This window comes from Montipora capricornis, chromosome 14 (assembly GCF_036669925.1).
Source record: "Montipora capricornis isolate CH-2021 chromosome 14, ASM3666992v2, whole genome shotgun sequence".
NCBI lineage: Eukaryota > Metazoa > Cnidaria > Anthozoa > Scleractinia > Acroporidae > Montipora > Montipora capricornis.
The window spans coordinates 34,831,947-34,857,592 of record NC_090896.1 but is presented as its reverse complement, the minus strand read 5'-3'; the positions used below and the strand labels follow the sequence as shown (position 1 = coordinate 34,857,592).

General features: G+C 38.8%; 1 protein-coding gene across 1 annotated transcript; it reads right to left on the bottom strand.

Annotated features, from left to right (window-relative positions):
* Positions 1-12,586: 12,586 nt before the first annotated feature.
* LOC138032268 (SUMO-specific isopeptidase USPL1-like) lies at positions 12,587-23,929 on the bottom strand. Its single transcript, XM_068879903.1, has 6 exons — positions 23,692-23,929; positions 23,446-23,571; positions 19,659-20,092; positions 19,085-19,210; positions 15,940-16,094; positions 12,587-13,674 (listed from the first exon to the last, which is right to left on the bottom strand). The coding sequence occupies exons 1-6, from the start codon at positions 23,794-23,796 to the stop codon at positions 12,680-12,682; spliced, it is 1,941 nt and encodes a 646-aa protein (XP_068736004.1). The 5' UTR covers positions 23,797-23,929; the 3' UTR covers positions 12,587-12,679.
* Positions 23,930-25,646: the final 1,717 nt, after the last annotated feature.

Below are 25,646 nucleotides of genomic sequence, written 5' to 3'. Positions count from 1 at the left end.
ATTTTATGCCGTTTAATTCAGTTAATTTGTGGTTAATTGAAAATGTGGTTTATGGGCTACGCTAACGTCGTTCATTTCTGATGTGGTCATCGAAAGCCTCGAAACTGGAATGATGCTACTATACAAAGCGTGTCATGCAAGATGAACTGAAGTTCTACGTGTTGCATTTTGCCTTCTGAAATGATTCTATGCTTTCGCCGGCGTGTCAGCCACTATTATCGTTATAATCAAACATCTGGTTGATCTGAAAAGTTTTTACATTAAGTAAAAAAGTCCGATCACAGTGACGTTTTGCACTGATGCAGCCATACAGTCGTTGGAACCTTACATACATTTTTTTCCTTGATCTAACATGAAGTGAGGATAGAGGAAGTCGTCAATACGTAAGAAGAATCTTGTAGCTGAACATAGAAAAAATAGCATGATACTATACACAGGTGGTAACACTGGGTCATCAAAGATGTCAGAGGAGTTTATTAATAATTATTATACACTATATTATCTAGAAGTAATAGCAAATTTAAAAATAAACATAAAATAACATCTTTGCACACAGTTAACACCTGCTATGCGTTATCTGGCAGTGTTCGAATTAACTTGCACAACGCACGCACATATAAATGCTTAGCTTGGGACATTGGTCAATATTGTTCAACGTTGTTCAACGTTTCATTGAAGTTTAAGCACTTATTACCGTAAAACATTGAAAATGAAAAATGAATATACGCAGGAGCCCAACATAGGAAGTTCCTGAAATTAAAAAAAAATTCATTGAAAAAGCGAAGAAAGGGCAAAATTTCCGAGGGAGGCACTTCTCCAAACCTGTTGTATTCAGCAATTTTCCCGGAACAAAACTTAAACTTCGCGCCGAAATTTTTTTTGACACTGACAATTGGCGCTCGGCTTTCCAAAACCAAGCCAAGTGGAAGGCGTGGTGGCCTCATGTGGTTAGAGTGCTCGACTCCGGATCGAGTGGACCGGGTTCGTGTCCTGGCCGAGGACATTGGGTTGTGTTCTTGGGCAAGAAACCTTCTCCCACGGTGTCTCTCTCCACCCAGGTGTTAAATGGGTACCGGCAAAATGCTGGGGGTAACCCTGCCATGGACTGGCATCCCATCCAGGGGGGAGTAAAAAATAGTCGCTTCATGCCACTGAAACTGGGATAAGCTACAACTCTGATGGGACACTTGGCTCGTAAACAGACTTCCCTTTTTTTTCTTCCAAAATCGCGGTTATTCGCTGATAACCGGGATTGGGCGATCGAGCCAGTCAGAAAGATAGAAATGCAATAAACGGGGGTTGAGTATATACCAAGCTCGATTAATGCATTTCTCGTGCTCTGATTGGTTTACTCAATCTCGGTTATCAGCTCGTATACCTTAGTTTGACCTTATATGGCAAATGATTGCGCTAAGCGTTGCTACTGAGTTAAAATTATTTTTGCCGGAAAGTGAAATTTCTCTCTGAATAAAGCAAAAACAGAAAAACGTTTTTATGGAAAGTTTGGATAAATTCCGACGTTTAGAAGTACGCGAAAACGGTAAGAAACGTTTTTGTGATGAACCTGCGTCTGTCTGACCACAAGGTATATATCACACAACATCGCATCAATTCTCATCAAGTTTTTTCAATTTCTTTCGGATTTGCTCGCTTTTTTCGCTCGTATTTCCTACTTCCAGATTTTTGGAGTTTAATAAAACAATTATTCCATTCACGCTTGGCCAACTCGGCGGTGTGCGCCTCGTGAAGTAATTATGTTGCGCAGACACGTAAGAAAAATCAAAATTTTAACATTTATGTAAGTCCGCAAAAAGGTGGTCGCAGATAAAGTTTAACAATGTTAAGGAGTTTAGAAGCATATTTTGAAGTTGGACATGATGAGGGGTAATGTGATCACCAAGTGGAACGTCGCTAATGAACGATTATGGCGCTTGTAGGAATTTGCAGGAATCCACGCACTTGTTTTGAAGTTTCACTATTTGTGATAATCAGTGGAGCTTCATAATAATTGCCCCAAAGTTTCCACAAAGTAAGTAACTTCTAGAGACTCCGCGGATCTGCAAAAGGTTCAAAGTCCCGCAACTAGTTTACGTTTCAGATAAATGCAATAGTTGATTGAATGAAGACTCTTTTTGTCACAGATGGAATAACCAAGGTCGATGTGGTAAGTGAAGTCAGCCTAGGGCCGTTGGGCGAATATGAATCCAGCTATATAATTTACTATTTTACAGAAAGCAAGTGACAAAAATGCAGCACTGTTACTTCTTCTTGAAACATACTGACGGTGATTTTGAATCTTGGCCATTAATGCACAGCGTGCGTATGGGTGGGCACGTCCTGATAATTATACGATGTTATAGCTGTGATGTACAGTATTCACGTCTGAGTACCGATTCAAAAGCTTATTGAGCTCTCTTGCTGCGGCTAGTCTAGGAGGTTGCGTTGCGTAATTGTAAAGAGGTGTCTATGGTCCTTTTTAGATATGTCAAACAGTGAGCAAGCATATTATTCACTGATCTGTAACTTGTACTGATTCCCAAAATGAATTGTCGGATCCCCATCCAATGACTGCAATGTATGCGCTATTTTTAAAAATACGTTGATGGTGTTATCGTGAAGAAGGTAAGCTCCAGGCGAAATTTACAAAGTCATATCAGAGCAACAGTGAGTTAAGTAGGTAAGTCGAGGACGTCAGCCAACGCCAACACGGGAAGCTCATATCGCTGCACGCCTCTCATCCTGATCCTCAATCAACGTTCGAACTTCGGCAACGCTGTTGAGCCCTGTGTCTCTCTTGAGGGTGCCTATGAGCGTTGTTCGCCCTCGCCCTCGACCATGATTTCCTCACAGTAGAGAGCTTTAAATTCTAGGACGAGAACGACTACGAGTAAGAAATTTTCTCTTAGAACAATAGTGAGCGCGCGCAAACCAGCGTCTTTTTGGCGGGAAAAACGTGTTACCGTCGTTATCTTAGTACGAGATTTTGCAAAAATGTCGTCGTGTCAAAACAAGTCAACAACACGGTAACAATTTGGGCATTTTTTGCCCAGTAAAAGCAATAAGAATATCTGAGCAACCTGTACTGCTAACAAAGAGTAAGATTAATCGTACGGGTTATACATTTTTAAAGTATTTTCGCTAAAAACTGCCAGTCAAAATTCCTACTCGTTCTCGTCCTCGTCCTATAATCTAAAGGTCCCTATTATAAGATCACTTGCTGCGAGCTCCGGATGTCTCACGCAGTAGCCGGCTAGGCCCATACGTCTTTGCCTGATCTTGTCAGTCAGCCTGGGGAGGTCGCCGTAGAGCTCAGAATTTCTCATGTGGTCCTCCCAGGACACATTTAGGGCCATTCTGAGCATCCGTGTGTATACACCGTAAAGTTTAGGGCCACCTTAATTTTGTGATTTTGTTAAGGTGGCTCTGAATCTTCTAGACAGATTTTTTTAAAACTTTGCAGAAAATTTCATCTTGCTCTTCTAATTACTTTTCAGATGAATACGAAATGGGGGTCAGCGAGTTCGTTTTTAGTTGCCACGGTGCGATATTACGTTAAAATAATGACTGTGTCTTGTTCAGCAATAATTCGTGTTTTATTTGGTACCACAATATTGCTAATACAGGATACGTTGTCACAGTAGCGTCATTCGATCTAAAGAGAGTGTCTTCCAAGTGTTGAAACCCGTTCGAGCCTCCTTAACACTTCATTTCCAACTTAGATGTCTCGCTGCGCCCTTGGTAAATGCACAGTCGAATTTCATTTTCACCTCCACGCTTCACTATATATTTACAGTTTTTCTTGTATGACAAGCATAAAAATATCAGTTTCATGAAAATAATTAATTCATAAGGTTATTAATAAACAGAAAGTCTCGACCTAGGAATAAAATTTCCGGTTGGAAAGTATGGAAAGCAATAGAACGAAAGATCGAGAACTTATTCCATTGTGAATAAGCAATAAAGCCTTAAAAAACATATTTCCTTAAGATGCGATGTTAACCAGTCCCAACCAGGAAATGCAAAACCGAGCTGGGATATTTTAAGCTGGAGTCATTTCTTTACAATTTTACTTTACACTTAAGTCCCTTTGAGATGTAAATCAGATAGAAAAAACACACTTCGAGAGGAAAAACAAACCCTAAAATATCTCCAAAGTACAGAGTTCAATGAGAACGGGTTGAGTACTATCATAAAGGGATTCAAGTGCGGTGCGTCCTTTTTGGAGAATCAAGTTTCAAAATTTGTTTACGAAGTGAAGGTATGAACGCCGGAATTGCTACAAACCTCTTGATCATGTCTTGTAAGTTTACCATGATCAGCCGTGCGTTTCTACAAGTTTTGCGTCATTTCCGATCGGAAATTATCTCAGTTGTTTTCTGTCGCTAGCGCTAGATTAGTATGCAGCAGCACCAGATTGAAATATCATCTACTCAGGGATCTTTCAGTTCAACTCTACCCGACGTTTTGTGAAGAGTCAATATTGTCCTCTGCCTTTTGCGGTTTTCAGCATGTCGCGAATGATTTGTCAAGTTTTTCTTCTCTGTTCATTGTCATAAGAGTACTTTTAAGTATATTCATAGTGAATATGCGCTATATAATTAACTTGTTATTATCTTAAGAACAAAGACCTTACTTGGCATTGAACCTTAAGATAACTGTTCCCTTTTTCAACTAAAACATTTTAAGCAGATCACAATCGTACAAAAAGTTCTCCAAGCTCAGGAAAAATTCGGTAATTTCAAGAAAGGTTCACCAAGTCCTCTTAGTCCATTCCAAACTTTACGCGTCCTGTCCACCAAATACAAAAATAGAGAAGGAATTAGAGAGCTTGCTTTCAACGAAGTGCTTAAAGTGTGACGTTTGATCCAATATCTTTTGAGAGGTCAACGAAATGCGGCTTATATTGATATTTTTCCTTAAAGCCTACGTGTAGGAATTCTTTTATTGAAGCATACGTTACTAGTAGCGTGTGATAATTTTCAAGTGAATTTAAAAAATCATTCTTTGTTCTTTATTACGACAGTGTCTTATTTCCGAACCCATTGTACGCTCTTTTGCCGAGAGATAGTTGCTAAGGTACAAACAGTGTTGAAACGTCTGGCCAAAGAAGGCAATCATGATTTACTGATCAAGTCTCTTTACTCGCCAACTAGCTCTTTAGTGCTCAACATGAAAAATTTATGTGCTGTAGACAGGTTTACAGGCACACTATCGTCTGGTTTTCTTTCCGTGAAACGGAAGCGATGCTTATGACACAGCACATCTGGGGCAAAAGTCAAAACTGGGGCTTGGGTTCGCTGTGCTGTATACATGTTTGCATTAAGCGGCTGAGACCAGATGCGGAATGCGAATAGCAATGCAATTGATCATAACACACCACATCTGGACAAAGAGCATTGCTGGGCCGTTGAAGATTGTAAAGTGGCAACCTATTTAAGTAGTGGGATCGCTTAAAGAATGCTTTCTTATTTTAAAAAGTGTAAGTTGAAAGAAAGACATTCAACAATCCGGAAGTTAAAATTGAATTAAAATTGAAAAAAAAAACGAGACCTTAATAATTCCACTTTTCACGTCTTTATAAATTCCAATTCAAATCTTCGTTGAGAGGTTTCGGACCCACACTCGTTAATCACCGAAGTGAGTCTTGGTCTGTTAGTACCTTTGTGTATTGAGTTAAAATGTGTGATGAAATGGATCAACCCATGTTTTCGAAACCAGAATTCAGTTTGCAAATGGTGTTTGAATTTAGTGAACTATGATGGTAAACATTGGCCATTTTTCTGAGCTTGAGACGGAAAGCAGGAAAAAAGTACTTGAAGCTAATATTAATGTGCCAACATTGACGCATTTAAGTTCGTTTGCTTGGAACTTCCGGGACCGAAATACAATGCAAAAGTACCACTGTATGCAACCTATGTGAGTGACATATGCTCTGCAAATGCTGAATAATTCGTGCACGCATAACGGGCCTATAATTTTACGCCGAGTCGCGATAACTAAGGCAGCACACAAAAAGACGGGATTTGTAATCGGAGAAAGCTGTCATGTGCAGGTGATTTAAAATTCCGATAAGTCAGGCAAAGTGAAATGATTTGAGTAGAGTTCAAATTTCTCTGTGAAACTAGATTAAACCGGTAGAAGACCAATTTTGAGAGATTCTCTTTATCAGTTCTTTTATTGAAAATTGTGTTTTCTTATTCGGACGTAGCGGACATGCATGCGTTTAAGAGGCATCAGTTTGGACTGATGGCGGGGTCTCAATGGATTACGTTTTAAATCCATTGAAATAGTTTCACTTCCTTGTTGACACGTCTTTCCAGTTTCAGAGTGCGATGCGATAGATGCACCAACGCCGGTCCTAATTGAAGTATGAGGATGGTTCCGATTTGTTTGTTATCCTCGAAACTATGATATCAATTGATTTATTTGGCTGCTTAGGTGCTTCGATCGCGCTTCACATCTTGACCCAGACACGAACAGGGCAACGTGCTTTAAAAATCTTGGGACTCAAATAAAGTTCTTTGCTTCCATGCCCGATTAAAATATTTCTGATACAAGACTGTTGTTTAGATTGCAAGAAATATTAATTTCATTGCCGTCCCCTCACCGCTGAATAGTGTAGGGTAGGGGTCTCCTTTATTCAACACTTACTTTACCAAGTCATTTTTAAATTATAGGTAAGTCAAGAATAAACTTTGCAAGGTTACTTAGGGTTGTGATCTTTCAAGGGGAATTACGAGTGACCGGCAAATAACTCATGAAACAAAATATCGCTAAAACTGAAAGGGTTGTGTCTTGCTAATGTTGGGTGCTGTCGACAACTTTGAAGATCCTTCCTATCGTTGCTTTCAAAAGAGGTTGCTACTTTGAATAAATGCATAGTACCGCCCACAAATATTGCTCAGTTTTTAATTGCTGCCGCAGTGAGTGAGCCTGAAGCGAACGAACGAGAGAGCTCTCTAATCGAGAGAAGAACACATTTTCTTCGAAACGCAAGGGATTGCGGTCAAAGGCGCAAGGAACTGTGGTTATGCGCGAATGGAGGAATTAAGATGCGCGAGAATAGAGCCTGCTCTGTTTTTCAGAGTTTTCAAGCAAGCAACCGTGGACATTAGGCTGATTGGGGAGCTTAAGCACGCGCGTTTTCGAGACGCGGGCGGCAACCGGAAGTGAGCTGTTTTCCCTTTTAACGTGTCTTCACACAACGACAATTACATAGCTAAGTATATTCTCTCCATTAAAAACGATTGGTATAAAAATCTGGGAGACACCACTGTCCTGGCATGCGAAGTGTTCTCTTCCGGTTGCCGTCCGCGTCTCAAAAACGCGCGTGCTCTCCGTAATATTCCTGTCGGTGTACTTTGGATCAAGCTGGCTTGATCTAATCGGCCTAGTTACAAATTGAGACACTAGATATTTTGAGCAAGAGCCGATACAACGTAGATTTGAGTTAGCAATGTACTTGCTCAAACTGTTTGTTTTTCAGATAGTTTACACTGTCCCGCAACAAAAAGTATATTCGAAATCATTAAATGAAAAAGGCCAAGAACATGGAATGTTGTAGGAAACAAATCTCTTAACCACCTCTCCAAATCTCAGGTCTATGTGGTACATGTTTTCTGAGTTATTTGTTGTTAGTGTTTCACTCAACTTTACAGAATTTTATGTGGTCACGTGGCCCGGTAATCAACGAAAACATCTGGAGTTCACTTTGCGATGAAAGCGCTTACTTTTCGCCTATGGGATAAAATACACGTGTGTGAACACATCCCCTAATGTACTGGAAAGGCACTAACTGATGAGACTTTCTTTCCAGCCAAATAGCTTTGTATCGTAGTGTCTCGTATGGTGACAATTTAGGTCGTTTTCGATATATTAAAATTCAGCGTGAAAGAGAGGTTCTGAGGACAAAGACAAAGGAAAGTGGATAATAAATATTTTTCATATTCATTCCAACGTTTTTCTATTGTTTTTGCCCTCACTGCCTCACTATCAAGCTGAATATTTGATATTTCGAAAATGCCCTATTCGGAAATGCTGTATTTTCGAAACGAAAGACGTCACGGAACTGGAAACTTGAAAAAAGATACATTTCTAGGTCATCTTCTACCTCCTTTAGATTGAAATTCAGAAGACCTATCGATTTTTATTGTAGAATTTGATGATGTCACTGTGAAAACCATCCAATGTCCTCTTTCTTCTCTGGGGGGGGGGGGGGGGGAGGGGGGGTCAGAAGGAGGTCCAGTTTGGGGTCCACGTTTTGTGCCGGCCCTGCTCAAGATATATTAAAATCTCACTTCAATTCCACGCAGAAACCATAGTTAAATTACCGCAAGCATAATGAACACCTCCCTTCCCCCCGACAGCATTTCTACCATTTAGGTAAACTAGTCTACTTTTATTGACAAGACGTAGGTGACGCCGGCCTGTTATGGAACAAATGCACCTTATTCCAAAATGGCCGCCATTTTAGTATTCTTTTGTTTCCATGCAAATTAGCCAGTATCAAAAATACCATAATACTCTTTGTTTGTCCCTCCAAAATTTTGCATAAGCATTGTTTCCAGTTTCTCTTGGGACCATTGTAAGTCCGAAGAGAAAATAAAAACAATGCTTATGCAAAATTTTGGAGGGACAAACAAAGAGTGTTATGGTATTTTTGATATTGGCTAATTGGCCCTTATGGCCTCGCTTTCGAACGTTAAATTCAAAAGAATATTTATAACCTTGAACGAGGCCATAGGGGCCAATAGACCATATTCACGATGGCCACCATGTTGGATTTGCTATTATCATGCAAATTAGCTACACATTTCTGAGGGGGCAAACAACACAAGCTTGAGAGGTTATAACGAACATCTTAGCCACACAGACGATTTGTTTCACGTTCATTGAATGTTTATCACCTAAGTAGTGAAATAGAATGATTACACAAGGTACTTTGATGTTTTTTTTAATCACCCCGAAAAATGAGCAGATAACGAAGTAGAAAGTCAAAATGTCAAAGGCAATCAAAAGATATCTAATTTTAATAAAAGGTACTTAATTCTAAATTCTAAAAGGTACTTTTAGCAATGTTATTTCAATATTTCGACGAGCAGATTTTCCGCAAATTTCCTTTTTTCCACTGTTCTAACACATGGCTAATTTGCATGACAATTTGAAAATCAACATGGCGACTATCGTGAATAAGGCCTATTTGCATTCAAACAAAAGAATACTGAAATGGCGGCCATTTTGGAATAAGGTGTAAGCAGCTGTGGTCAAATCATCGAATTGAGCCTTAGTCAACGAGTCCCAAGTTCCTTTCATCGTTGTCTTCAAATTCTGAAATTTGTTTTTGCATACTAGAGAGCAAGGAAATGTTTTAAAATACGTGCTACTCGTGCAATCATCTGGGTTTAAGAATTACTGAAATTCTTATAGACCCTATGCAAAAATGGTTGCCTTTAAATTATTCTTTTGTTCGTATTCAAAATAGCCCAACTAAGCTCGTTTTTGAGACAAAAATTCTAAAGAATTTGTTATCCCGAACGAGGTTAGTTGGGCTATTTTGAATATGAACAAAAGAATAGTTTAAAGGCAGCCATTTTTGCATAGGGTCTATACAGCTTGGTCACTAAGAAGATAAAAAATGACTATTATCTTTTATCGCTGCCAGAACTACTGACACCGTCTTTTAAGGGTAGACTCATGTATTGTGGAAATGATACGGGGTACAAAAGATGTTTCAAGCTGTAGCTATTAAACTACTTAACTACGTCCACGCCTCTAATCCTCGTTGCACGGTAAGTCAACGAAAAAAAAAACGTGCCTTCTATTTTCTACAAATCTGTAACGCGATATCAGCAAATCTCGATATATGGAGAACCTGTTCCAATAAACACAAACGCAATATAATTATCTAGTTTTCATGAGAATCGCGTAAAAAAGAAATCAACATGCTATTTTCCTGTCTGGTATCCTTCATTACTACATGATTCAATACAACGAAATAGCGAACCTTGAGGCGGTTTTTATGCAATTTTGCAATCAAACTCCATCAAGATTTATATCGTGTTTAAAAATCTGCATACCCTTACAACGGATCGAATTTAGATATTCTCTACGTGTGCAACAGTTTCGCTCGTTTTATAATATCTTCTTGGTAGCAAATGGATTTCATAATCATTCCAGAAGATCTTGTTGTCTGTAACCGTACACAGTTTCACAATACTTCATGAATATTTTTGTACACCCTCCATTTACCTTCATCAATATTTCACTGCGATTCTAAAGTTACTCCAACCACATTAACCTTATGTGTCACGGAAACAAACATTCACTCACGCAAAATAGAAACAACAGGTAGATAATGATAAAAATGCACTTAAACCGAACAATATTTCATATATATTCCTTTCTGTTTCAAACACTAGGAATTGGTAAATCGCGATTGTTCTCCCCGGTAGTTTTCATGTTCTCCCTCCATGGTCTAGAGTTTATTTCGCGGTTTAAAAATAGACAATTTTCTGACTCTAATTACGACAAGACCATTTTGGGTAAATCTTACTCTAGGGTGATAGGGTAAAATTGACAATATTATAACGTATTTCATCCATGATAAGGAAAACTTTTCCTTGTCAAGGATGAAATATGTTCGTGTAAACAGACGGAAGGGAAAACGTGGCGAGGAATATTAATGAGATTAGTTCCCAGTATCACGCTCATGCTCATTGCTGTCAAAATATACAAAATGGCGGCTAAAACGAAAGCGATCTTTTGGAACATTAAACACTTCATGACTGGTCCCAAGAGAGATTAGCCGAGGGAAACAAAATGAATGTTTCCTGAGGGACCAGTCATTAACTGATTTGTTATATAGCACAAAAAGAAAAAGGTGCAATGGCAACAGGAACGGCGGTCGTCGGTCAACATTCGCGGGTAACAGTGCACTGTTACCCTCTGACGGCATAGATTTGCACTGTTGCCCGCTCAGAGACTTTTGGCGGGAAACAGTTTTATTGTTAACGTCATATGACTTCGAAGTAACCAATGAGAGCGCACGCTGTTGAGGGAAAAAAACAGCAATAGAAACAAAGATTTATAGACGTTATTCATAAATGGCGGTCACATTTATAATTCTTTTGTCCACGTGCAAATTAGCCTACCAAGCCTCATTTTAGAGCAAGAATTCTTTTCAATTCACTGTATGGTATCGAGGCTTGGTAGGCTAATTTGCACTTCGACAAAAGAATTATAAAGAAAAAGGTGCAACGGCAACAGCAACGGCGGTCGTCGGTCAACATTCGCGGGTAACAGTGCACTGTTACCCTCTGACGGCATAGATTTGCACTGTTGCCCGCTCAGAGACTTTTGGCGGGAAACAGTTTTATTGTTAACGTCATATAACCTCGAAGTAACCAATGAGAACGCACGCTGTTGAGGGAAAAAAAACAGCTATAGAAACAAAGATTTATAGACGTTATTCATAAATGGCGGTCACACTTATAATTCTTTTGTCCACGTGCAAATTAGCCTACCAAGCCTCATTTTAGAGCAAGAATTCTTTTCAATTCACTGTATGGTATCGAGGCTTGGTAGGCTAATTTGCACTTGGACAAAAGAATTATAAATTGACCGCCATTTATGAATAAGGTTTATGTACTCGCTTAATAACAAGTACAGCTATTCCGGGGGTGGGGGGTAGAGGTGAGGGTAGAGGGTGAAGTGTACTGAAGCTAACACAACCCAAACTTTTACAAAAATTCTAACCTTAGGCCTAAACACTGTGTAGTCCTAAGGTTAGCATGTTTGTAAAGGTTTGGGTTGTTTCAGCTATGGTACCCTTCACCCTCCCCACTCCCGGAATAGTCATGCCGTAGTCGAAAGCGTCTTCAAGGCACCCGGTTCGCAGCAGATGCCGTTGGGTAGGGATTCGATAGGTCTCGAAAAGAACTCTGACGTCAGGTTGAAATCGACTAAAGCCAGGTTTACACCATCAAGTTTGTTGCCTTTACAATTAACAAATTTTCTGACGTCACGTGAAGACCAAGAATGCTTGCAGATTTTCAACATCGCGCTCGATGCGAATCGCGTCTCGCTTTACGGGAATGTACTGTACACTGTAAGTGGAATCAAGTCACGAGTGGGGAAGTACAGCATGACTACAGTACAAAATGGTACAGCACCTGCGGCAAAATCACAACGAAATCAGTTCACCTTAAGCAAGGACGATGACGGCTACATGTACGCGAACGCCAAAAAACAATAGGTTTAATTAGCAGAAACAATAGTTCTGCACGTGCGTTTTTCATTTTGATACATTTCTTTGCCATTTTCGTCTTGACAACGACGTGAAATAACTCACACTTTCCATGCCGAGCGACTTGGAGTATTCGAAAAATTATTACAATGACAGGAAATATTATTTTTAGTCGACGCTCTCGTAGCCGTTGTCCTAATATCTTTCGAACTGTGTTCAAGCGTGAAGTCCTCCCCAAGAAAATTCTACAGAGAAACTGAAACAAACTCAGAAATGGTGAAGAGCCATGAAGACGAGCACTTCCAAATAATATACAAGAATATAAAAACACGCAACACAAATACCAGAAAGTTGGTGTTGTTAATCTAATAACGATTTACCAGGCAGTACAAACTCAATATACAAAATGTAAACTAATTCACAACATTTTTACGGTCAGACAGCTAACAAATCACGAATGAATTGATCTTGTTCCTCAGAGAGTTTCTCAAAGTCTGCCATATGCAGCACTGAGCTGTCGCCACGTGAAAACTCCTTTGAATTCCCCAATAAACAATCAGGAAGCAACTCTTCAAGTTTATTGGCCAGTTCAATCGAATTGCAAGAACCACTCAAGGATGCTTCAGGAAGTGTTTTGTCTGATAGAACGCGTGATTTCGCTTTGCATGACAATGAAACTCCCGGTGCAAACTGATCACTGACCTGAAGAAACTTGTCCTCGACAGCATTAACAGTTTCTTTATTTGCATCTTGCTTTTCAAGATCATTAGAAACATGCATATCTTCCACACAGTCCGACAATGTGGTCCCACTGCTCGATTGAATTGACAGCGGACTGCTGCATGAACTAACAGAGGGTGGACTTGAGTAACCGCTGTCGCTTTGCAAATCATCACCACTTAACTTCTCAGATTGTTCTTTTATATCCTGCCATGTTAAAAACGGTTGCAAAGGACTTGAACCTGGATTTTGCTTTGAACAAACAGGTGAATGCGATGAGCTAGCATTAAGAAGTCTCTTTTTCCTTGGGATGTATGGTTCAAAGCTCCCAGCCTGCAACTTGAATTGTGCATTGTGTGATTTTTGATTGTTTCTCGCTGTACCTGGAAGTAATGAACCGGAAGAACTTAAAGTTGGTGAAAGGAGCGCTTTCTCTCTGTCACCTGCTTGAGCAAAAGTTACATCGCAGTCAATATCAGAATGTGGCCTTGAAGAATTCTCTACAGCAGAACGACCCTCTCTTGAATTTGGAAGAGTTTTCTTTGGTTCTCTTGTGTTGGAGCCCTTCATGGTCGGAAACTGTGACACACGGTCATGTGACACTTTCTCCCAGACTGCTATGTGTACTTCTGAGGGAGGGATACTGGGAAATGATGAAGTCCAGTGACAGAGAGGCAATTTCACATCATCTATTTCCATCCACCTGTTGCCTGATCAGTAAAGAAACAAAATACTGAATATAACTAAATCCTTTTGCTCACTGAATTTTATTCATATTTCCCAATGCTGACTATACATGTATGATTTCCGAAGGAGAGAATTGATCCTCGCAAATAACTGAACTATGTTAATTTAATTAAGCAATATTATTGTCTCTTAGAGACAACTGAAAAATTCAGGTGGCTCCAACTGGATTCGAACCCATGACCTCTGCAATACTCTTCCAACTGAGCTCAGAAGCTACACCGTTGGGAGCAGGTCAATTTGTTGGGTTCGTTTGTTTCTGTGAAGGACTCGATTCCTGTTGGAGCCACTTGGATCTTTTCAGGTGTCTAAAAGAGACAATTGCTTAAAGGGGCTAGGTCACGCAATTTTAGGGCAATTTCAACACTGATCGAATGGTCATAGAATTAACTAAAATACCAAAATAACTGTTCAAAACTATAGAAGAACTCTAACAAAACACAGGGAAGCCGAGAAGGGACATGGATGGACAAAACTGGAGAGGATTGAAATGGATTGAATTTGGGTAAAGTTGGAAAACGTCGGCCCACCTTTTTTCAAATTTATATCAGTCTATGTCAAAATGTCATTTACACAGCTGGAAAACCATTCTCAGTTGTTATGTGGCCGTGATTTTGCAAATGGAAGACTCTTGCTCTGCCAATTTGACATTTAGAGCTCATAATTAACAAAATTAAAGAAAATTACCTAAAATAGCGTGACCTAGCCCCTTTAAATTATACAGCTAAGTGCAAGGATTGGTCACTTTTCTCATTCATCTATGACCCACACTTCAAACACACATTTTACCACAACTGCTTGTAATCTTGCAATCTGATTGGCTAATTTGCTGCTGCATCTCGTGAGTCCATGACATTTTGACCACTGTGATGACGAATATCGTTGTCAATTAAGAGTACAGACTCCCTGCTAGCAGAGGTCTGTTTTCTTTTGCGTTCGCTGGGTTGATGAGTATGGGAGAAGAGACCTCAGCCATGGGTCGAAATCCACCGTGTTGAGCATGCACAGCGGTTACTTAGCGACCAAATCCTTACGTCATACTTCGTGTCGTGTGGACTCACTTAACAACAGCGGATTTACTGTGAAGGAATCCGTGGGACACAGTGAGCGCAAAAATATCATGGGGCATGCGGTTTGAAGAGTGCCGTCCAAGGTGTTGTCGGTGCTTGGATCAGAGCGAGTTTCGACTCATGGCAGGTCTCTTCTTCCGTACTCGTCAACCCAGCGAAGGCAAAAGAAAATAGATCTCTGCTAGCAGGGAAGAGTACAGACAACGCCGAACCACTTTCAATTTGTTAATTCTTTTCTTGAATTATTTGCTTCAAAATTCGGCTTTAACCTCAAAAATGTGAACAAAAATCCCAAAAGTGAAAAAAGTGCCCCACTTCTTCCTAAAAACCGCCGTAATTTGTGGGCACAAAATGAATTCAATTACAGTCATGTACAATGGAAAGAGGCCAAAACGACAATTGTTTCTGTACCTGTGTTCGTCCCATGGCCTTAAATGGGTAAGACTTGCAAGTCCTAAATGCTTTGACAATGTTTATGGCTTGAAATACAGTGTGGCACGAAATTTTTTGTGGGAGTTTATTTTGACAGTGGATTGGCTATTTTGTGCGTTTTGCGGGAACCAATTTTTGCGATCAGTTCAGATTGTTTTTTTCTTGATGGGATTTAATTTTTGTGATTGTCAGAAAGTCCCGTTTTCGTTTATCCTGAGTAAATGCGGCATTTCAGATGCTCTCCAAAATGGAGTAGCATGAGAAGATCCTTTCTTGTAAATATTCCCAATGTATCACGTTCAGAACCCTAACAGGAATTTCATTTTATGTACACTTTATTTCATCGTACATGGTACCTTCTCTTTACATGTATTCTAATAGTGACAGTTTTGCTCGTAATTTTAAATGTTTTGTTTCTGGACGAAAGAGACGAGCTAATCGAACAGAAACAGTTACAGTTTCTTAGTACCGTAATTTTGGAGTAAATTTTTGCAGTAATTTTTGTTGTGGATTGCTGGAAAAATTGCAAAAATTTCGTACCACATGCGCAAGGCATGAATTGGTAAAAGTAACATCCAGAACAGAAAAAGGAAAAAAGAAAAATTGAATGAATATTCACATACATGTAGGCAGTCAATCATAATAAAACCAAATATCATTGTTTCAAGTGAAAAATGATGAACATTACAGAGGCAAAGCTTAAATCCAATAGCTGTGCATGTACTGTACCTCTTGGCTCCTTTGTCCAACATACGAAGTGGTCTGGGGTTCTCTTGTATTGGACCATTTGCGTGATGATGTAGTGGCCATTTTGCCCTTTGAAACTGAGGTCCTCAAGTGATCGCAAACCTTGCTCAAAATGTAAAAGAACACACTCTGGCATTCTGTGAAGAACAAATCACAGAAGTTAAGGATAACACTTTGAAGCAAATGTTACAAAAATGCAAAGTAGGGCCTGATTCCTACAGACACATCACTGTTATGGCTTTTTAAAGGGAAGCTCCACTTCAACAAAAAAATAACTTTAAATCACAGGAAATAACTGTTACTGTCAAGTAAATCTAAAATATTTTCAGAGAAAGCGTTTGTATCCAAAAGAAAGAGGTTTTAGAATCGCCTATTTTTGTTTTCAAATTTTGCAGGTGCTGCCATCTTGAAGTTGTGTCAGAACAATAGGGCAACTGTAACACGTCACAATTATTCAAGATGGCCACGCCCACGAAATTTGAAAGTGAAAATAAGCGATTTTAAAATTCACTTTCCCTCATACAAACACTTTTTTTAAAAAAAATTTTGCAGAAATGTGTTTGTAAACATAATTTGCTTCGGTTTAAACTTATTCCATAGTAAGAGTGGAGGTTCCCTTTAACCCTTTCAGCCTAGATAGTGCCAAATGGCACTTATAGATTTTACTCTGTCTAACGTCAGACGATTTTACTCGTCAATGGGGAACCCCTCGGGGCTTAAAGGGTTAAGCTAACAGCGTGAAAAAACTATGTCCCTGTTTAACCCTTTCAGCCCCGATAGTGCCAAATGGCACTTATAGATTTTACTCTGTCTAACGCCAGACGATTTTACTCGTCAATGGGGAACCCCTCGGGGCTTAAAGGGTTAAGGAAAGAGAGATGATATTATTGTGTTTGTATTAACAGAAACCCCAAAATACACAAGACTGTAATTTCCTTACTAAGAAACAACTTACTAGTACACTGGAAGTATTTTTAGAGTTTGCAGGGCATGGTGAGAATGAAATGGATTATTTAACATAAAATAAAATAAATGCAAAAAAGAAAATCAAAGAAAACAGCTGCTCTAAAGACTAGCCAGCTATTCTCCCCGCTATAACCAATAACAGCCTTCAGAAAAACTGAAATAAACATCTTAAATGCCATTGCCAAGCCTGTATTGTTTTCACCAAGGAAGCCACTTAACCAGCTGTTTCAACAAAATTTGACATTGGTCGCTAATTTGAGTAGAGTAATCCACTGTTGTCATTGTCAAAATGAATTTTAATTTTACTCTCATGACTGTAGGTTTGAAAGAATCGGTCCTTGATTACTTAAATTTACAATGAAAGTAGCAGACTTCTTTCAGTTAAGTAGCCAAAACTTTTCGTCAGCTGTCAGTACTTACTGAAACCACTGTTTGACTAAGCTTTATTCCAACGTGATGCCTGTCTGGCTGTTACAAATTTTTCCTGTTTCTTAGAAGACACCAAATTAAAGAGGCAAACACGCTTAATGTTGCCTTCACCGATACTTTCTCTCTCCTTTTCTGGTAATGCCTTCTTAACTTATAAACTGTGATACTGTATTCTGGAATTAAAATACAATAAAAAACGTTCTCTGGCTAAAAATTTTCAAAAAGAATATAAGCTTTCGGCTGTCGATCTACAGCCTTCCACGGATAAAACGTTGAATGTAAATTAGTGAAATATATACAGAAAAGGCGAGATAAAAATGATAAAAAGAACAGAGTAAAGGTATGAAAAATGGTGGCTATTGTTTAAAAAGAATTTTATACTGATTAGGAATCGGCTTAAAGTTATTGTCAGCATGCTTGGTAGAAGAGGTGTGCCAGGCCTCTAGAGTTTTCCTAACACGAAAAGAGCCTTTGTCTATAACTCGAGAATGGTTGAAATCAATGCGATGCCCGAAATACCACGCATGTTTCGCAATGTTTGACCCATTAGCACATGTTTTTACATTCCTAACGTGTTCTTTCTTGCGGGTTTCAAAGCAACGGCCAGTTTCACCTATATAACACCAATCACAACAAGCAGCCGAAAGCTTATATTCTTTTTGAAAATTTTTAGCCAGAGAACGTTTTTTATTGTATTTTAATATGCCTAATCCTGGCTGCGCTTCAATTTTTAATTGTATTCTGGAATGTCATAAACAGAAACTACATATGGAAGACAAACAGAATTTAACCAACTGTACATACACTTGTGTTGTAATTTGCCTTTGTTCAATAAACAATATTCCATTTTCCCTTGCCAATTCTACCTATTCCTCAAAATCATACTACCATGGCCTACTGCTTAACCCCCAGAGAATTTGTGAAATACACATGTACTAGTCCTTTTTTTTTTTTTTTCAGTGAAAATGCATCTAGCAGGCCAACTGAAGAGTGAAAGTAACAAGCTGCTGGCAATTAGAGTGAGGACTTCCTTTGTGCATCAAAACCACAATGTACCAAAAAATAATTATTTTTTCCCAGCTGTTGTTTGCAAACTTGATCCTACATAGCACATTATGAACTGTTACACAAATGTAACAGCTAGCTTGTTACTGCTCCTTCCATAATTAATTTTATGCATTTTTATTGCAGATTCAATTCTACAAATTAGCTTATCAAGTAAAGGAACTGGTATTATGTTTGGGGACTATACGAAATCCATGATGTTTAAAGTTCCAATGGTCTTACAGAGCAAATGCATTCCTTAAAGAACAGCACAAACCTGGATCAAACTAGAAAAATATCAGAAAGGGTGTGTTATTGGAACATAAAAAAATAGTAAAACAATCATCCCTAAATTCAGGACATACAGTAAGCAGCTGTGTTAAAATTAATGCCCTTCGGCAAAATGTTAAGAAGCAGCACATCAATAGTTTGCATGCATTGGTTTTTACTTTTTTTTCTTCTGGGAAACAAAGCTGTGCAGAGGATGCAAAGGGGACAAAAGGCAAGCCATGTTTCAAAACACACGAAAAATTGAAAACATGCTTTGTGTTGACACCAAATAAAAGTCTGTTTTGCATATGAATCATTGCTTTTTTCCAATTTGTACAACATCTCAGCAAGCTCTCTTTATCGCAGACATGAAAGGAAAAATGAAAACAAAAAAACCAAAGAAAACCAGGGCTCTTACTTCTCATAAACGAGTTTGCTTTTCTGCTTGGGAGCACCACATTTAAAACAAGGCCGCTCAAATACAGGATCCTGTAAAGTGAAGCCTTCTTCCACATTTGGAAATGTCACAAGGTGCTTGCTGCCTCTGAAAAAAAAACACAACCAACAAAAAAAAATTATCAAATAATTAACATGAAAGTGGCCATTGATGTTTTCACATAGTTGAGCATAGAAGCAGGAAGAAGTCTGAGAAAATGAAAGTCAGCCATTATGCTGCTAGGGATCCTCTCTGCTTGTTACTACCTTAAAACTACCTTTTTGTTTTAAGAATTCTGCCCCTGTTGTAGCTATACCTTTTATTGCCAGTTTGTATTCATTGGCAGTCATGCTTTGATGATATCACACATAAAGCTGGGGTGAGAAATCAGAGCTGCACAAGAAAAGTACTCTTCCCAACTGTGATGTCTTTAAGTATGTTGGGTGAATTTTAAGTTTCATGAGATGTAACCAAAGAAATCAGGAAAGATCCCCATATTTTGGATACTGATGACAAAAAAAGAAACTGTCTACCAATAAGAACATCTTAGCCTTACTTGTTAATTTGCTGATACCCACAGGCTTTACAACTGAATTCCCAATGATAGATCTGCAGCGTTTTCTCCGACAACAAGCCATTTTGCCGCAAAAGAAGAAGCAGTGCATCAACTGGACTGTCTTGGACACCATATTTGCACTTTAATAAGGGTTGTAAATAGTTCCAGACTTTCTCCCTTGCTTCCTGTAAAACTTTGGCAGCTTGCTCTCTGGAAGCTGAAGATAAATCTTGAGCCTTGTTGAACAGTTCCAGGACTGTTTTTAACAGCGAGTTAACATCTTGTGAAATAGAAAAAGTACTAGTTACCAGTGTAACATTATGTACAACTAGAGACATTGCAGAATGCAGCCAGCACAGTGCATCCACATTTTGCCAATGAAGATATATCTCCAGAAATCTCATTTCCCTTGCGCTGTCCACAAGCTTAGGTACCTGGAAGAAAATATGATAGATATCATGAGATATGTTTGGCACTTTCTATTTAACAAAATATTAAATTTAAAGACTCGGAGATTTCGTTCAGGAAAGGAAATACTATTTATTGCTGCCGCAGCGAGTGAACCTGAAGCGAACGAACAAGGCAGCTCTCTAATCGTGAGAAGAACACATTTTTCTTTTAAACGCAAGGGATTGTGGTCAAAGCCAGAAGGAATTGTGGTTATGCATGAACGGAGGAATTAAGATGCTTGGTATGATACTCTGTTTTTCATTTCGCTTCTCGTACCATTTACACTATCACCTAACAAGAAAATACATTCGAAATTGTTAAATGAAAAAGGCCAAGAACTTGGAATGTTATAGGAAACAAATCTTTTAATGAAACAACATTTATGGAAGGTAGAGGTCAACCTTCCACTTCACTGGACACCTCAAGCAATTGTCCCTTAAAGTCACCTAAAAAATTCAGGTAGCTTCCACAGGATTTCAACCCATGACAGCTGCAATGCCAATGTAATGCTCTCCCAAGCAAACTAAGAAGCCACTTAGTTGGCAGCAGGTGAACAGCATCTATGAGCTGATTCCTCAAAGAATGCTGGCAGCTTTATTCACATTCACTGTTTTCAGGGCTCAAGACTAACTTTTTAGCTTACTAGCCTAGTGGCTAGTATCAGGTCTGATTTCACTAGCGAAATCTAAATTTGCACTAGCCAGTCTCATCATGCGCAATTTCATTAATGCATTTGTTAAAACTATCACAAAAAAATTTCACATTTCCAAACACAACTCGCGCTTTTAGTAAATCTTCTCATATTCTCATATCCATCCTTGCAAATAATTATGCTGGAGTGTTCTGCTTCCCGTATTTTTCTCACGAAGGCAAAGTTTTCATGGCCTTGAGGCCAATTCTCACAGAACCATTGCCAAAACTTTGCAACCCACAAATGCACTGGAGTGTGGAAAACACGGAATAAAGTAAAGTAAGAAATAAACCGTACATAAAACTAAACTGCTCGTTTGGAAGTCTGTGGAAAGGCTGTTTTTTTTATTAGAGCTATTTGCGATTGAAATTTTAACCTGAAAGCGCCATTCTACCCAGCATAAATTGGGAAAATAATATCTTAAATTAGATATAAAGGAAATTCAAAAGGACAGACTTGCCCTCATACATGTATAAGATTTTCTTTTCAATACTTTCAAACAGCAATCCGAGCATTTTATGATTGAATGGTTTTCTGAGTCAATTAATATTCAGCGGCCACAGTGCTCGCAAGCAAGTTAAACTTTTCTCTCTTTTAATGCGAGATTCACCATTCCTAGTAAACGAGATAAGTTGCTCTATATTATCTCTTTCTTTTTTTTGATTTGAAATAAATTATTATTATTATTTGGATTCAATTTCTAAACTAGTACGTGACCTCTTTCCATATACACTTAACAACGTGGCAAACAGTTGCGCTGGCTCTATTCCAAACATAGTCACTTTTTGCGTTTGTGTTTGCGATCCTGTTTTCCATATGCATGATTGCTTTGCGAAACTTGATCTCGTGACATCGTAAGAAAAGTGCCCAAAAATAAAAGCAGAATTAGTTTTTGCGTCATGGTCAACTTCTCCTTATGTTGGAATTGTTGCGAAGAAGAAGGCAGAAAGGAAGTGTCAAGAGACGTCACCGATTCTGGGTCCGATACATTTGAGGAGAAGCAACGGGCTGCAGCTGGCTCTTTGTGATCAAAAACTTTACTAAAGGTATATTTGGCGGGGTATTCCCTTAAGATATTCATTAAATTCACACTGTTTTGAGGAGTATCCTCATCACCACAATCATACTCGGACGCCATTTTCATTACTTATACTTGCTTCTAAATCGTCAAAATGTATAACATGCACAAAAATATCGTTGATTGATTGCAAACAATCAGAAACAGTTTACGACTTTGTTTCCATATTGTTGTTTTCTCGCTTTTGCATTGCTACTCGTTGCCAACTAGACGTAACGACAGAAAATTTTCTATCTCTTGCGTCTTGTTCACGATCATAGGTGATAATCAGCGATTGGTCGGGGATGAACGTAAAAGGTGTTTCCATTTACGCAAACTGTTTGTGATCAAGCTCTCGGAAGGTGCCGCATGATTTCACATGTGATTAATCCTTCGTAACGTGGGATGGGGAAGAGTTGTGGGTTTAATTGGAGAGTTCAATGATTTAAACTGAATCATTTAATTCGGTCGTTTTCAAACGGAAAGTAAAATTAAGTCAGCTTGTCACATCAAATTTTCACACCTTCGTGTTGAAACAGCGTAACATGTATTTTCGTTCCTGTATATCTCAAATGTTTTTATTTTTTAAGCACAAGACCGCCCCAAATGTCGACAAAATCATTGTCCCCAGTGCTTTGGGTTCATGTAGTTAAAATTTGCAAGACAATTGAAAAGCCATTGACAGATGTCTGGCAATCGCATGTTTACAACTGCTTGCTGGCGCATTAAATTATGGATTTTCATTACGCTTGTCATTGAAGTGTTTCTGGTCCCTTCACAAGTTATCTTGTAACTTTAGTTTACATGACATGGCTATGCAACGTGCAAAAATCCGAAAACATTCACCTTTGGTGTTTAATAGGCCAAAAGCCAAACTTTGCACAGTCAGACGACAAAACTGTGTTTTATTTTGTGACATTACTTTTTGAATGCATCATTGAACCTTCTGTGGTGCAAATGCTTCGAAAAGTTAACGACTCTGGTCAAACGTGTTTGCATTTGCATTGAACGCAAACACATGGAAAGTCAAACCCAAACTAGTTGAAGATTAGTTTGAAACACGTTTGGTGGTTCGTTTATCTCTGAGCGGCACTGTAATCAGGCATGTGGGAAAGGAAAGTAGTTGAAGTAAAGGGTAATGTTCAACTGTCACAAATGACAGATGTGCCAAAATCCGAAACAAAAAAATTGCGCTCTTTTGAGGTAATTGCTTGCAAATTTCAAACAGTTTCACAAGTTTACTTACATAAACAACATGAAACACTTGCAAGAAAATGTTGCATGAACATGCTACTAGCAAGGAATACAGCTGGGCCACACTGTATTAATATACAGCCCGCTAAATTACCCAATGATGGTGCAAATAGTATCTGAGAGCCACAATTAAACCCAAGAAGGTTAAAAATGCAGCCTGTAAGGACAATGACATATTATTAAGGGTTTACAATGAATATTACTGATACTGACAACGAATTCACAGACGTTTTCACGTGTTTTAATCGTCATACAACTATTGCACACGACTGGAACTGCCAACCTTCAGGTTCGAATATGCAAACGTGAGAGAGCTGAAATAACAGTCAACTTACCACTTCTTCTCTCTGTTTTTGCTTCTTCTTCTTCTTGCGTTTTCGTCGGCCTTGAGGTGACATCTCAGAAACTTGTCGACGAACAATTAACTTCGAATTTTCAGTAACTCCAAGCGGATAAACACACTGCAAAAAACACCAAAATGATCTGCTATTTAGGAGTTTCAAAATTTTTGTAAAAAAAAACTTGCACAAGAAAGATATAAAACAAAATATATTATAATTCAACCTAATTAATGTACAGACCTCCTTGTTTTCACACATCAAGATGGCTTCTTCCAAATTCAGCTGGAACAAGATCAGCTGTCTTTTCAAGCCTTTAGCCCCACATAGTCCGCACAAAGTCTCCATCAATCCTTGGAAGGGATAGCTTAAGTATTTAAAAATCTAAATACTGGTTTTTCTGCATTACTTCGACATGTTCCACGATCACCACATGTTGGAAACGTTTTGGATCGTACCCGAGGTTCGGAGCATGACATGTAGATGCGACAACGACCGCAGACCAGTAAGAAATGACGGAACATTGCCAAGGAAGAAGTAACCGCCCCTCAAGAGAGAGTAAGAACTGGTGAGAACCAGAACCCTACAGAGGTTTCATTTTTCTTTCGCTCAGTATCCCGGCTTCGCCGCTCATAGATCGATATCCCAGAATCTTTTTAAAATATCCCGTATCCCTTTAATTTTCCGCCCAAATATCCCGTATCCCTATAATTTTTTACCCAAATATCCCGTATCCCGATAACCCCTAATAGGGCCTCAGAGATCACGCTAAAGGAAAAAAAAAACTCTGTACCCAGGGTACGCTTCCCCAAATATCTTTCTTATCATGGAATTCATGATCAGTGTAACCAATTTGAGTTAATCAAGTCAAGCTATAATCCTCGTAGTTATGAACGCAATTATTGCAATTGCGTAGAGAAGCCTTAAAAATTCAGGACTTCAACGGGGTTTGAACCCGTGACCTCGCAATTCCGGTGAGACACTCTAACCAACTGAGCTATGAAGCCACTGACGTTGGGATGTGGTCATTTGTGTGTTCTAATGTTCCCGTGAGGAATGAATCAATGATGAAAGGATATATGAAATGAATCATATGTGAACTGTGGATATGAAATCAAGTGAAGATATAATCCTTGCAGTTATGAACGCAATTATTGCAATTGCGTAGAGAATCCTGAAAAATTCAGGACTTCAACCAGGGTTTGAACCTAACCCTAAACCCCCTAAACCCTAACCCCCAATGACCAACGTCCCACGTCAGTGGCTTCATAGCACAGTTGGTTAGAGCATCGCACCGGAATTTTTCAGGCTTCTCTACAGGGGCACCCAACGTCAATTTTCGGTAAATATCTGTTCGGATGACGCTTTGAGATCTAGAATTTTCGGAACATTTGCTGTAAAATTTCTTGCTTGCCTACTTGTCCTAGGATTTTCGAACATCTAAAAACTGGTATAATTGCTTATTTTTAACGGATTTTTACCCTAAAAAGGTCACCTAGAATTTTCGGGAGCCTTTTTTCTGGCTGAAATTTTCGAAAAGGTAAGTTTTGATCCCTATAATTTTCGGATCACTAGACTTTCAGCTAGGAAATCCGAACAGATGAAAAATGTTTAGGGGATAAAAATATGCCCATATCTACCGTTAAATACCAAAAAACGTTTAACAATGTTATGTTTAAGTGGATTTGAACTATATTCTCGTTGGGTGCCCCTGTCTCTACACAATTGCAATAATTGCGTTCATAACTGCGAGGATTATAGCTTCACTTGATTTCATATCCGCAGTTCACATATGATTCATTTCATATATCATTTCATCATTAATTTGATTTACCTGACCTTACCTTCTTCTGAAGCTTTGCAATTTTGACTGAAGTGAAGTTAAAAAATTATAAGAGACCAGTTTCCGTAAATTTACGTGTGAGGAAATATTCAATAACCAATGAGGATTTTCTTCTTTTCTGGGGTCTTGACAAATTACACTGTACCAGGAGTCCATTAAGGGGGGTGGCACTTAACCACAGAAAGATAATGGTTGCTAAGGAAGCTTTTAGTAAAAGACCCTTACAAAAAGGTAGCATGGGTGGTTCTATGAAGGAAGTTTTTCAATGGAAATCTGTCAACACTTCAATCAGAAGGCGCATGCGCAACTAGTCCCAGTCCTCTGACGTGCGTTTTAGTGAAAAACGGGTAAAAGT